This window comes from Halichoerus grypus, chromosome 4 (assembly GCF_964656455.1).
Source record: "Halichoerus grypus chromosome 4, mHalGry1.hap1.1, whole genome shotgun sequence".
Classification (NCBI taxonomy): domain Eukaryota; kingdom Metazoa; phylum Chordata; class Mammalia; order Carnivora; family Phocidae; genus Halichoerus; species Halichoerus grypus.
In genome coordinates this window covers 60,481,134-60,496,230 of record NC_135715.1, presented here as the reverse complement: position 1 = coordinate 60,496,230, position 15,097 = coordinate 60,481,134, and the positions used below count along the sequence as shown (strand labels likewise).

Below are 15,097 nucleotides of genomic sequence, written 5' to 3'. Positions count from 1 at the left end.
GGGGAGCAGGGAATAGAATAACATGCCTTTTTTTCCCCCTTAAAGTATTGTGTTTTTTCTATCTTTAGATCATTTGTCCAAGGTAGTATGTATATACCACAGAGATAACCAAGGAAAACAGAACTTCTATTTATGTTTATCTTTTTCTATTTTTTTTTTTTTAAGATTTTATTTATTTATTTGACAGAGAGATAGCGAGAGCAGGAACACAAGCAGGGGGAGTGGGGGAGGGAGAAGCAGGCTTTCTGCCGAGCAGGGAGCCTGATGAGGGGCTCGATCCCAGGACCGTGGGATCATGACCTGAGCCGAAGACAGATGCTTAATGACTGAGCCACCCAGGCACCCCTTTTTGTCCTATTTTTAGTATTTTTGTATATATTTTATTATATACCTATAAATTAATTTACAAATAATTTATAAGTAAATGTATATATGTCCTAATATATATTCAAAAACTTTTACTGAACAATGTGTCTAATCAGTTTGGAAGGTATTGCTCCATACAAGAAATTAAATTGCTATAATTGAGAACTTAGAAAGGTTTCTATACTTTTGTTATTTCTTAGATGTAACAATTAATGAGTACTTAATTCCAAAATTTTGCACTTTTCTGATAAATTTGATTTTAAGACCTAAAAATATTTTTATTCTGTATACATTTTAAAATGTTTTGTCTTTTTCTTGTGAATGTAAAATTTAAGCATTACATTTTTAAGTATTTTCTTTCAGCTTTAATAGCACTTTCAGTAGTAAATTAAACTCTACTAGCAAAATTGAGGAACTGAGTAAATTTTGATAGTGAAGTGAGGGATACTGAAAATGAGTTTGTTTCTGGTATTTTGTGTAAGTAGTAATAATAAGACTTTCCCCTCTAGCCACCTCGTACGTCTCATCCTGTAGTGAAGTTTTCCTGTACAGACTGTGAACCGATGGTTATTGACAAATTGCCATTTGACAAATATGAGTTGGAACCTTCACCACTGACTCAGTTTATCCTGGAAAGGAAATCTCCTCAAACATGTTGGCAGGTGAGCTGAAAAACTATAGTGACTTAAAAGTTGGATATTCTTTTAAAAAAGTTAAATCAGTGATTTATAAAACATTTTGTAAAGGTCATTAAATATGAAGTCTTAACCACTCCCTTTTAACAGGTATATGTGAGCAATAGTGCAAAATATAGTGAACTTGGTCATCCCTTTGGTTACTTGAAAGCCAGTACAGCACTGAACTGTGTCAACTTATTTGTGATGCCTTACAATTACCCAGTCCTCCTTCCCCTTTTAGGTAAGTCATTCTTGTTGCATTCTCTGTGGCTCAGCATACGTACAAATTTTCCTAAAAACAAAGTTTGGGAACATCTCTTTGTAAGTTCTCATGTCTTGTGGAAATTAATGGAACTGTTTTTAATACTCTGAAATATTGAGCCTATCTTAGGTGGTTTTGTAGCAACCTGTGTATGTCTGTGGTAAATTAAAAGTCATTGTCAAAACACCTTTGATTGTATAAACTACTGAAGATACAGTGTTTTAAATTTTAAATATTCTAAGTTTTCTACAAGTTAGATTTCTTACATGGTTAGAATTGGTAATATAGGCTTTGTATTTGGTAAACTAGACATTTTGTAGAAGCATATATTTATAAATCTGAGTATATTTTCTAAGCATTTACCTGTACTTTAATTTTCATTTGGCAAATATTTTTCTAAATGAATGAATTTATTCCAAAACAATATAATAAAAGCCTAAAGTTAGTTTCTGGGGACCCTCTGGCTATAATTTTGAGTTATAATTTTAACTATTGGAGAAGACATCTTTCCCTCCAGGGAACCACATCAGATTTAAAAGTTATAGTCAAAGTATTAGGTATATTTTATAGAAAACATTGTGCATACTTTGCTTCTGTCCTCAAATCTGTTTTATGTCTAAGTCTAGATAGTGTATAGATTTTCTAGTGTATTTTCTGATTCTGCCTTTATTGTTACATGAAATATTATTACATGAAATACATGATTGGCATCTTTTTATGTTTAAAATGGTATTACTACTCAAAATTTGGGCAGAACCAAAAATTCTGCCCCTTTTAATTTTGTTTTTTAATGTCTGATGTTACTTTCTTACAAATAAGAAAGCTGACTTTAAAAATGAAATGTATTTGACTTGATTTTCATGTGTGGAAACAATGGATGATGATAGTTTGTTCACATTATACATTTATAGATGACTTGTTTAAAGTACATAAAGCAAAACCAACATTGAAATGGAGACAGTCGTTTGAAAGTTATTTGAAGACAATGCCTCCCTACTATCTTGGGGTAAGAATGTTATTGTTAAAAATAGAACTTGTTCTAAAATTTTACTTTATGCTTATAGTTTACTGTAGGTATTAAAACTTCTATTTGTTGCTATTACAGAATGTACAGAATATACAAATGTCATGAAAATTGAGTGTTCAAATGACCAGTATAGACGTAATGGGAAAGAAAGGTTTCAGTGATTTGTATAGTAATGATGATAACAATGATAATGATCATGATGATGTATATATGATGTATACATTAGGCCTGATATTATGCTAAGCATTTTACATGTATTAGCCTCATTTAATTTATTTTTCTTCTCTTCTTTTTTCTTTTCTTTTTTAATTTAAATTCAGTTAGCCAACATATAGTAGTCATTAGTTTTTGATATAATGTTCTATTAACCTCATTTAATTTATATAGTAACCCTATGAGATAGAAATCATCATTCCTATTTCACAGATGAGGAAACTAAGGCACTAACTGATTAAATAATTTGTCCAAGGCTACATAGCTAAGGTGTGGGAGACTGGAATTTAATCCCAGGCAGCCTGGCTTTTAGAATAGCTCCAGTTGTTGTACTCCCTTGTTAAATTGCAGGGTTTTTTTTTTTTATTAACATACAATGTATTATTTGTTTCAGGGGTACAGGTCTGTGATTCATCAGTCTTACACAGTTCACAGCGCTCCCCATAGCACATACCCTCCCCAGTGTCCATCACCCAGCCACCCCATCTCTCCCACCCCCCTCCACTCCAGCAACCCTTAGTTTGTTTCCTGAGATTAAGAGTCTCTTATGGTTTGTCTTAAATTGCACTTTTATAACTATTTTTCTTTAAGGGTACAGAATGGTTTTTGTTGCATTATTCCCTAGGTCTCCAGAAACATGTTTTTAGGTAGATAAGTATATATTCTCAGAGAATCATATATTTTTAGAACCATGAGTTTGTGATTACAGTTGACCCTTGAACAACACAGGTTTGAAGTGCATGGGTCCACTTATATGTGGATTTTTTCACATAAATACAAAGGAGGATTTTTTTGAGATTTGTGGCAATTTGAAAAACTTGCAGATGAGCCATATAGCCTAGAAATGTTAAAAAAAAAATTAAGAGAAACCTAGGTATTATTGTGAGAATATAGTATATATATAATACATATTACATACAAAAATTGATTATGTTATTAGGCTTCCAGTCAGTAGCAGGCTAGTAGTTAAGTTTTGGGGAGACAAAAGTTACACGTGGATTTTCGATTGTGTGGGGTAGGCACTTCTAACCCTCATGTTGTTCAGAGGTCACCTGCACTTAAAACCTCGTGTATCATAGTAGATAAGACCAATATTATTAAATACATTATTTATTGTATGAAAAGTAATTTCTTAAGGAGACCAATGTTAAAAGCATTTTTAAACATTACTTTTACTTTTAATGCAGGAATATTATAGCATTTGACTGTATCTAATCTTTCTAAATGGTCTCTACTAAGAGCATTAATTTATTGAGCTTTGAAAATCATATTTTTTAGTTGTAAGAGATAAGTTGTGTGTCTAGCACATAGTGCCTGCCATGTAAGAGTGAAAAGGAAGAAACACTGAATATGTACTGTTAAACATGTTGACTCATTTACGTTTCATAGCAACCTGCAGGATTTAGGCAAAGCTATATGGATTTTAAATATCAGAGCTGAGATTTGATTCCAGTTTGACACCAGTGCTTATACACTTTCTGATGTCAGTGAATGTCTGTCATCCTTTTCTGACTGCATCCCACTCACACATACTAGACTATCCTGCTAGTGACATCTTTCATTGCACAAATGGTGGAATCTCCTTACAGTTGAAAATTATTTCACTATACCACATCCACAGTAAATATTAGACTGGTTTTTCCTTCAGAGCTTGTTTCTATTTTTTCAGTTCAGCTAATAATAACAGTAGTAATGATTAACACTTACTGAATGCCTACTGTGTACTCAGTGCTTTTATATGTGCTTTACATGTATTAATTCATTTAATCCCATGACAACCCTTTGAAGCAGATACTATTGTCCTTTTCAAATGAGAAACTTTAGACCTAGAGAGGCTATATAACCTGGTCCAGGGCCACAAAGCTAGTGAATGGTTGAGCCATAACCCACACAGTTACCCAAGGTAGAAATCTTCCATTTTTCTTGCCTCCTTTTCACTTCTTAATTTCTATCAAATCTACCTCTGTGATATGTCTCCTGCCCATTTCTTCCAAACTTAGTATCTCCAGTGGTACTAAGGAGTCTAGGACTTTACCCTTTCTTGTCCCAGGTACTGTTAAAGTATAGCCTCTAATCCTTTTTAAGTATTTCAAGCTACCTTTCGTACCACTGGCAAACATTTTACTGAAATACAAATATGATTATGTTACTCTCTTATTGAAAAAAAGGAGAAATTTTTTTGAAGAAATCTTCAAAACTGACAATACATGTAGTCTTACATTTTTGACAAGCTTAGGATTGAGTGATGTTTTCTCTTTTCCTATAGCCTTTGAAGAAAGCTGTTAGAATGATGGGAGCACCTAACCTAATAGCAGACAGTATGGAATATGGACTTAGTTACAGTGTCATTTCATACCTCAAAAAATTGAGTCAACAGGTAATGTTAAGAAATAGAGCCATTAAGTATTTTGAATGGTTTTGGCTAAGATGCTTAACAGGCCAGATGTTAGTTCTGATGGTCCTAATGGAATTACATTGTATTTTAATACATTACGTTTTAAAGCCACATATATATTAGCATAATTCAGTCTCAAGTACATGGTATGCTGTGTTTCGGAATGTTAATTTGAAATAATAATTCCTAGTTTATGGAAATGGCTTCATTATTGTGGTCCTAGACTTTCTACCTGTGAACATTCATGTTTTCTTTTGAGAAATTTATGTTAGAAAGTTGTTTTTCTTAGACAAAAATCAGTTTCTTTTGCTTTATGTTTTAAAACCTGTAGTTTTTCTCTTTCAAAAATGGGAGTTTCTTTTGAAATATTTGTAAAAAACACTGAATTTTGTCATTTTGAGCATAAATCACATTAATAGATACTCTGGTGGTCAAGCAGTATACAGTTAGACTGCCAAGATATTAATACCATATAAAATACATTATTTTTCCAGTACTTCTGCCATCTGTACTTTAACTGCTCATTGAGATGTAGGTTGGATAGAGTCAAAATATTGCTACTTGTTTTCCAGTGAAAAAATACATCATTATTTGTTATACCTATGAACATTTAGTTATGTGGTAATAATAGTGTCTTTAGATAAATACTGATGAGATTTTTTTTTTTCTAATTTTATATGACCTCTGAATTGGAAATCCATATTTTTATTTAGGATGCATTTATATTTCATGGTTTAAGTGTAGTGGGTATTAGTACATAAAAATAAATTGAAATTGTTTTTGTTTGCCCTGCTCCAAAAGGTTATAATTGTAATGATTTAAAACTGTAAGACATTTTTATTTAAACTATCTTCAGTTTACCAAGAACTTGACATAACCTATATGCTACTTGAGTTTATAATTGCACACATACTTAATTTATAGAAGACCAAAACTATTAGTATTTAATTTACTAATTTAGATTATGTCAAGACTAAATCTTATTTATTTTTACTTTAGGCTAAAATAGAATCTGATCGAGTCATCGGATCTGTAGGCAAAAAAGTAGTACAGGAAACTGGAATTAAAGTCCGAAGCCGATCACATGGTTTATCAATGGCTTATAGGAAAGATTTTCAACACTTGCTCCAGGGAATTTCAGAGGATGTTCCTCACAGACTGCTAGACCTTAATATGAAAGAATACACTGGGTTCCAAGTTGCTTTGCTCAATAAGGTAATAGTTATGTGAATTTAGTACTGTTCTAGTTATATTCTATTGTATTGTTAAATAAATCAGATTTTCCATTAACTGTTACTTAGTTTGCCCAAACTTCAGAAGTACTTGAATGCCTCTGAAGAATAATGATTCTTGAATCATTGAATTTTAGAATTAAAACAAACATTGTGCATGCTGAATGGATGAATACGTGGACTGATGAGTAAACCAACCCATTCATTTTATAGATGAGAAAACAGATGGGGTGCCTGGCTCACTCAGTTGGTAGAGCATGTGACTCTGGATCTTGGGGTCATGAGTTTGAGCCCCATTTTGGGTGTAGAGATTACTTTAAAAAAAAAAAAAAGGCAAGAAAGAAAACAGAGGCTTAAAGATTGCCTGAAGTTACATAGCTAGTCTTAGAGTTCACTGCAGTTTGGTATTTATACTGATGACCTTGGGTACATAGCATGATCCTAAAATGCTTTATGAATATTCATTATTAAAAAGATCTTCATCCTAGTAGCCTTTTTTGTAGAGACAAGGTGATCTAAAATTTATATGGAAATTTCAATGTCCTAGAATAGATAAAACAATTTTACAAAATAATAAAGTTAGAATACTTGTACTATCTAATTTTGAAAGTTACTGTAAAGTTGTAGTGATCATCAGCATGTTGTGTTGTTGGCGTATGGGTAAGCATATAGATCAGTAGAACAGAAGAGAGTATAGAAGTAGGCCCTCACACATGCAGTCAATTTTTTTTATTATGTTGTGTTAATCACCATACATTACATCATTAGTTTTTGATGTAGTGTTCCATGATTCATTGTTTGCTTATAACACCCAGTGCTCCATTCAGTATGTGCCCTCTTTAATACCCTTCACTAACCCATCCCCTACCCCCTTGCCTCTAGAACCCTCTGTTTCTCAGAGTCCATAGTCTCTCATGGTTCGTCTCCCCCTCCGATTCCCCCCCCTCATTTTTCCCTTTCTACTATCTTCTTTTTTTTTTTTTTTAACATACAATGTATTATTAGTTTCAGAGGTACAGGTCTGTGATTCATCAGTCTTACACAATTCACAGCGCTCACCATAGCACATACCCTCCCCAGTGTCCATTACCCAGCCACCCCATCCCTCCCACCCCCCACCACTCCAGCAACCCTCAGTTTGTTTCCTGAGATTAAGAATTCCTCATATCAGTGAGATCATGATATATGTCTTCTCTGATTGACTAATTTTTAACAGAGGTGCCAAAATAATTCAGTGGGTAAGAAGACATGTCTTTAGAAATAGTGATGGAACAGTTGGACACCCATATTCAAAGTAATAAACTTGACCATTATCTCACATTACTTGAAGCACTCATGGTCTTAAATGTAAAACCTAAAACTATAAACTACTAGAAGAAAACAGGAGAAAGTCTTTATGACATTGGGTCAGGGGTCATCGGAGATTTTTCAAATATAACACAAAAAGCACACACACAAAACTTGATAAATTAAAGTTCATTAAAATTTAAATTTTTGTCTACAAAAGAAACTTTGTAAAATGAACAGGCAAGCTACAGCCTGGGAGAAGAGTGTATATAGAACAAAGCATTTGTATCAAAATTTATAAAGAACTACAGCTCAGTGATAAAAAAAATAAACATCTAATAAAAAATGGGCAAAATCTTTGAACAGATACTTCACCAAATAAGATACACAAATTCGAACACATGTAAAAAGATGCTGTACCTTAATGGCCGTTAGGGAAATGCAAATTAAAACTATAATGTGATCCCACTTCCCACCCACTAGAATGGCTCTACTTACTATATAACCATGAATTTATTATCTACATGAGAGAAATGAGGATATATGTCCATATAATGGATTTGTATGCAAATGTTCATAGCAGCATTATTCATAATCGCCAAAAGCTGAAAACTATTGTTCATCAACTGGAAAATGGATAAAAATAGGCTATATCCATAGAAGGAATACTACTCTGCAGTAAAAAAAGAACAGACTGCTGATAACATTAAAAACATGGATGAATCTCAAAACATCATCCTTAGTGAAAAAAGTCAGATAGAAAAGATTTGATATAGCAAAATTCCATTTATAAAATGGAATGTAGGGCGACAGGAAGCAGATCAGTGGATGCCTGGGGATAGGAAAATGGATTGACTACAAATGGGCACAAAGAACTTTTCTGGGATGATCGAAGTGTTTTTAAACTGGATTGTGGTGATGGTTTCACAACTGTAAATTTACTGACACTCCATCAAACTGTATACCTTAAATGGGTTAATTTATTGTATGTGAATTATACATCAAAGCTATGTTTCTTTAAACCTTCAGAGTCTTTAAAATTTGGAAATTCGTTTTATAAGATACTTACTTCCCTTGGCCAGAATATATAATAACATCTTGAAAGATGTGAATTTATTTGGTTGAACTCAATTTTAATCTTCGGGTTCCCAAAACAGTACATTAAGACTGCATCATAATTCTTTATTCTATTTTTAAAGCTAATGAGACTTGTATATCTTATTTCCAAACCTGTACTTCAGGCTAGAGATTTTAGTCTCTTTTAATTCTATATTTAAAAATAAATTTTGGGGGCGCCTGGGTGGCTCAGTCAGTTGAGTGTCTGCCTTTGGCTCAGGTCATGGTCCCAGGGTCCTGGGATCGAGCCCCGCATCGGGCTCCCTGCTCAGCGGGAAGCCTGCTTCTCCCTCTCCCACTCCCCCTGCTTGCGTTACCCCGCTTGCTGTGTCTCTTTCTGTCAAATAAATTAATTTAAAAAAAAAAGTTTAAATAAAAAAAAATTAAAAAAAATAAAAATAAATTTTGTCTTTGAATGTTTTTCAACAGGATTTGAAGCCACAGACATTTAGAAATGCGTATGACATACCAAGGCGGAATCTTTTGGATCACTTAACACGAATGAGATCTAATCTTTTGAAGAGCACCCGCAGATTTCTTAAAGGACAGGATGAAGGTTAGATCATGGTTTTAAATAATGGTATTTCTTTGGTGAATTTCTTTCTTTATATTAAAAAAGCATGGTATGATAATGTAGCATTTAAAGAATTACTATAGTAGTATTATATTTTCTTTGTAAATTCAAACAAATGAAGTAAGAAGTGAGTCATCCCCCATTCTCGACACTTTTTCTATCATCACTGTTGTCCCAAATTCTATTCCCCAGAGGTGACAATCTTTGTTAGCAGCTTAGTTTCTTTTTTAAAGGCTTTGGTCATGCATTCACACACACACAAAATCATTTTCTTGTGATAACCTGGTATCTGGTGTTTTAACTTGGTTGGTCAGTACATGTCCTGTTCCTTCAGCTGTATCCGTGGCATATACTACATATCAAGTCAGATGAGAATTTAACTCTTGGCCATCTCTGATGTAAGCATTCCAACCATAGCTTTATATAAAGAGGATTATCTGTGTGATATATCTTTTCTGTAAATTTTGCTATAATTAAATTCTGCTTAATTGGAATAGAGTAGAAGAGACATTCCTTTTCATGGTAATGTTAACACATATTGCTTATTTTGCACACTCAAATAAACTGCAATATTTTTGCTTTGTTTAGAAGATAAAATCAATTCTTTCAAATTTTTACTTTTTTTTTTTTTTTTTAAAGATTTTTTATTTATTTATTCATGAGAGACAGAGAGAGAGAGGCAGAGGGAGAAGCAGGCTCCCAAGGAGCAGGGAGCCCGATGTGGGACTCGATCCTAGGACCCTGGGATCATGACCTTAGCCGAAGGCAGACGCTTAACCATCTGAGCCACCCAGGCACCCTTAAATTTTATTTTAAAAATCTCAAAAAGACTTCATTTTTGTCACAATATTTATAGTGACAACACACTAATTTAGCACATATCATAAGGGAAGACTTCCTAGAATAACACCAGGTAGCGTTCATATGTAAGAAGACATTACTTGATAATTAAACAGTGTTGTTTTAGTGAGGCTAACTTTTGTTGTTACTCTCTTCTATTTGAAAAGATCAAGTGCACAGTGTTCCTATAGCACAAATGGGGAATTACCAGGAATACCTCAAGCAAGTACCTTCTCCACTAAGAGAACTTGATCCTGATCAGCCTCGGAGGTTGCATACGTTTGGCAACCCTTTTAAGCTAGATAAAAAGGTAAACTTGAAATGTTCCATTGTATAATTCATTTGTGGATTTAACAGTTCTTAATTTAACTAAAGTAAGCTACTTTTCTTGGTAGACTAATAAATGTCAACATACTTATAAAATAGTTGCTCTAATGGGGATTGGAATTAGTTGTGCCGTTTAAAGACTGTATGTAAATCCAGGGAAATTATATTCTTTTTTGTTATAGGGTATGATGATAGATGAAGCAGATGAATTTGTGGCTGGACCTCAAAATAAACATAAACGACCTGGAGAACCAAATATGCAAGGGATCCCTAAAAGACGTCGCTGTATGTCTCCACTACTAAGAGGCAGACAACAGAATCCAGTTGTGAACAATCATATTGGAGGAAAAGGACCACCTGTACCTATGACTCAAGCACAGCCAGATCTTATTAAACCCCTTCCTCTTCATAAAAGTAAGAGTTTAAAAAAAAAAAAACATTATTTGCTGCTTTTGTTTCTTTGTGGGGGAAGAGATTTTTTAATAGACTATAGAAAATACTGATTGATAAAGCCCAAGAGTGTTTAGAGAAGATACTTGTTTCTGCTAATTAGCATGTAATCATTTTATATGTCTTTTTAATGAACATTTGTTGGACATTTCATATATTTATTATGCTTTATTATAGCTAGCATGATCTAAATATCATTTACAAGTCTTAAGTTTTTCAAAATAAGTTATTAGAGGGGCATTATCAGTATCCACAGAATGATGTTTTTCAATTTCAGGTTAATTCAACAACTAATTGTTAAATACGTATGCTATTGTAAACAGTGCTAGGCATTGAAGTATAGCAGTGAATGAGACAATAGTGATCTCTGCCTTCATTTATAATGAGTAAGGAAAGATAGTCATTGAATGTTTCATTAGAAGTGTGATGAATGTTATAAAGGGGAAGTCAAGTATGTTTTGGAAGCATGTGGTAAGAGGATTTAACTTATTTAGTTTGTGGGGTCAAGACCCTTTACTGAGGAAGTTATGTTTAAGCCAACATTTGAAGGGTGAATGGGAGTTGTTTCACTAAAGCTGTGCATTTAGTAGTAGTGCTAAGCAGTTTGCTGCATGCTACTATATGCTACAGTGGTGGTAAAGAAGAATATGTGCAAACATATACACTAAAGAGAAGGGATTAAGGGAACTGAAAGAAGCCTAGTATAGCAAAGGTGTTGGGAATGAGATAAGGTAAGAAATGAAAGATAGGCTGAGGCCAGATCATGGAGGGCCCTGGAGGCCATTGTAAAGATTCTAGACTTTAAGGACAATGAGAATCTTTGAAAGGTTTTGAAGAGCGAGTGACCTGATCTGATTAGCATTTTATAAAGACCAGGCCAACTGTATTGTGTGGAATATTGTTAGGGAAGAACAAGAATGGATTTAGGGGAACCCTTAGTGAATTAATGATTGCATTAATTATAGGTAGTGATTATTTGTAGTCTATAACATCTTAACTGGAGAGAAACCAAATATTCTATACTTCCTGATAGAATTATATAGTGTCTTGCCAAAAAAAAAAGAAAGAAAGAAAGAAATTGAACCTTAATCTGATCAAGCCTCTAGATCTAACTACCAATTTATAGGAAATGCAAAGGATAGAGAAACATATTAAATGACAAAACAGGCTACAATTGGCATAATCTGGATTGTGGGGAACTGTAGGACAAAGAAAATGGGGTCTATATGTTTCCAGAAAAAAATGCATAGAAAAAAAGAGAGGTTATAGAAGGATTTTATAGGTTAAAAAGGTAGTTAAAAGACATATAAACCAATTACATTGTACAGGGCCTGATTTGGACCCTGAAACAAATAAAATCGAACTTTCCCTACAAATAGAAAATGTATAAGACATTGTGGACATTGATAGGATATTTGATGTTGTTAAGTAATTATTATGGATGCACAGAAACTAGTTAGGAAACCCAGGGAAGAGCTAATGACCTGGCAGTGGAGTTTGGAGAACGTGTATTTGAGAAATACTTGGAAATACCAGTAAAGACATGGTGATGACGGACTGGATATTGGAGCCAGGGCAAGAGAGGAGTTGAGAGATGCTGGGTAGACAAGGGTGACAGGGTGGAGTGGAAGAAGAGAGGATGAGTGAGTTTAGAAGCGCCCATTAAATAGCCACGTGGAGATCCTGGGGTAGAAGATGGGTATTTTAGTTTAGACCGCCGAAGAAGAGACGGGGGAAAAAGAGGGAGATGCAGGAGGCAGTCTTAACCTCCATTGGAGTGAATTAAATCACACCAAGGGAAACAATGAGAAGCAGCAGCCTAGAACAGAACTTTGAAAGTGCCAAAGTTAAGGAGAGAAACAAGGTTCAAAAAAGGAGACTTGAGAAAGAAGAATCCAAGAAATAGGAGATGAGAAGAATTTGGTGTCATGAGAGCTAAAGGGAAAGAGAATTGAGTGGTTGGTAGTCTCAGATACTTAAACAGATCGGTCAAGAGGATTGGAAAGTTCTATTGGTCTTTGGCTACCTTAGCAAGAGCCAATTCTGGTGGAGTAAAGGGGACAGAACACTATAAAGAAGTGGGTTGAGGAGTGAAAGATGAGAAAATGGAGACAATGAATGTAAATAACCAGTTTAAGAAGTTCAGCTGTGGGGAAAATTGGACAGCTATATACAGAAGAATGAAACTCAACCATTCTCTTACACCATACACAAAGATAAACTCTAAATGGATGAAAGACCTCAATGTGAGACAGGACATGACATGTCTCCAAAGGCAAGGGAAACAAAAGCGAAAATGAGCTTTTGGGACTTCAAGATAAAAAGCTTCTGCACGGCAAAGGAAACAGTCAACAAAACTAAGAGGCAACCCACAGAATGGGAGAAGATATTTGCAAATGACATTACAGATAAAGGGCTGGTATCCAAGATCTATAAAGAACTCCTCAAACTCAACACCCAGAACACAAATAACCCAGTCAAAAAATGGGCAGAAGACATGAACAGACACTTCTCCAAAGACATACAAATAGCTAACAGACACATGAAAAAATGTTCAACATCATTAACTATTAGGGAAATTCAAATCAAAACCACATTGAGATACCACCTTACACCAGTTAGAATGGCAAAAATTAACAAGGCAGGAAACAACAAATGTGGGAGAGGATGTGGAGAAAGGGGAACCCTCTTACATTGTTGGTGGGAATGCAAGTTGGTACAGCCACTTTGGAAAACAGTATGGAGGTTCCTCAAAAAGTTAAAAATAGAGCTACCCTATGACCCAGCAATTGCACTACTGGGTATTTACCCCAAAGATACAGATGTAGTAAAAAGAAGGGCCATATGCACCCCAATGTTTATAGCAGCAATGTCCGCAATAGCCAAACTGTGGAAGGAGCCGAGATGCCCTTCAACAGATGAATGGATAAAGAAGATGTGGTCCGTATATATAATGGAATATTACTCAGCCATCAGAAAGGATGAATACCCATCATTTGCATTGACATGGATGGAACTGGAGGGGATTATGCTAAGTGAAATAAGTCAAGCAGAGAAAGACAGTTATCGTATGGTTTCACTTATATGTGAAACATAAGGAATAGCACGGAGGACATTAGGGGAAGGAAGGGTAAAACTGAAGGTGGGGGGAATCAGCGAGGGAGATGAACCATGAGAGACTATGGATTCCGGGAAACAATCTGAGGGTTTCAGAGGGGAGGGGGTGGGGGGATGGGTTAGCCTGGGGATGGATATTAAGGAGGGCACGAGTTGTAATGAGCACTGGGTGTCATACGCAAATAGTGAATCATGGAACACTGCATCAAAAACTAATGATGTATGGTGACTAACATAACATAATAAGATAAATAAAATAAAATTTTTGTGTATGTATATATAATTGTAAAAAACAAAGAAGTTTAGCTGCCTTGGGGAGATGGGAAAAGAGAATGATAGCTGGAAGAAGTCATGGGGTTAAAGATGGTGACTTTGCTTTGTCTTTAAGATGACAGAGTTGAGCATGTTTAAATGCTGGTGTGATGGAACCAATAGATAGAGGTTGAAAATGAAGACGAGAGAAAGCATAATCAGCACAAAATCACTGGGAAGGCAGAAGGGAATGGTCCAGAGCCCAGATGAAAGAGTGCGGCTTCCACTGAAGCAGAATGGATGTGGGCACAAGTTTAACAGTGGGAAGTAGAGAAGTTCCTGTTTCACGGCTCTGCTTTTCTTTCCCCTGTGAAGTAGGCGACATACACTACCGAGAGGGAAGGAGAGATTTGGGAAAGTCAGAGATGTTAAGAGAGTGGAGAAGGTTAGAATGGTCTTTAGTGGGAGAGGGAGAGAAGGTTGTAATAAGATTGCTAGGTAGTGCTAAGATCCAGGAATACTTGGCTGGTGATGGTGATAACTCTGCAGAGCTGGATCATATTTCTCCAGTAGTGCTCATCATTCCAAATGCAGGTGTCTAGAGCAAGCAGATAGAGAGTCGTCACATTTGGAGTTTTGCCTGGCAGGTATCATGGGAGGACAATATAAAGAGAATTTAGGACACTGTTAAAAAGTAATACATTATGGGATGTAAGTTGGATAGATAAAAAAGAGGCATCTAGGAGGTAGGATCTGATGAATAGGAGGGAGAAAATGGAGGAGTTGCTGGAATAAGAGTCTGGCTGAGTTAAGAAAAACAGCGGGGGTCCTGCAAAGATAAGGCTTATACTCCTCTATCCATGGGTTTGTGTTTGATTTGCGAGGCAAACAAGATGAGAAATTAAAGAATTGAGAGGCCATGTATTTGGCAGGTGATCTGCATAGACATTGAAGTGTCACAT

General features: G+C 35.0%; 1 protein-coding gene across 2 annotated transcripts in view; it reads left to right on the top strand.

Annotated features, from left to right (window-relative positions):
- The window catches only part of INTS6 (integrator complex subunit 6), a 92,832-nt gene that overhangs the window by 70,064 nt on the left and 7,671 nt on the right, over positions 1 to 15,097 (top strand). For both annotated transcript variants that reach the window (XM_036080900.2, XM_078070405.1), the window contains 8 exons: positions 876 to 1,028; positions 1,152 to 1,284; positions 2,217 to 2,311; positions 4,812 to 4,922; positions 5,940 to 6,155; positions 9,005 to 9,131; positions 10,157 to 10,299; positions 10,499 to 10,730. In XM_036080900.2, the coding sequence (XP_035936793.2) occupies positions 876 to 1,028; positions 1,152 to 1,284; positions 2,217 to 2,311; positions 4,812 to 4,922; positions 5,940 to 6,155; positions 9,005 to 9,131; positions 10,157 to 10,299; positions 10,499 to 10,730 (1,210 nt within the window). The remainder of the gene's footprint in view (positions 1 to 875; positions 1,029 to 1,151; positions 1,285 to 2,216; positions 2,312 to 4,811; positions 4,923 to 5,939; positions 6,156 to 9,004; positions 9,132 to 10,156; positions 10,300 to 10,498; positions 10,731 to 15,097) is intronic.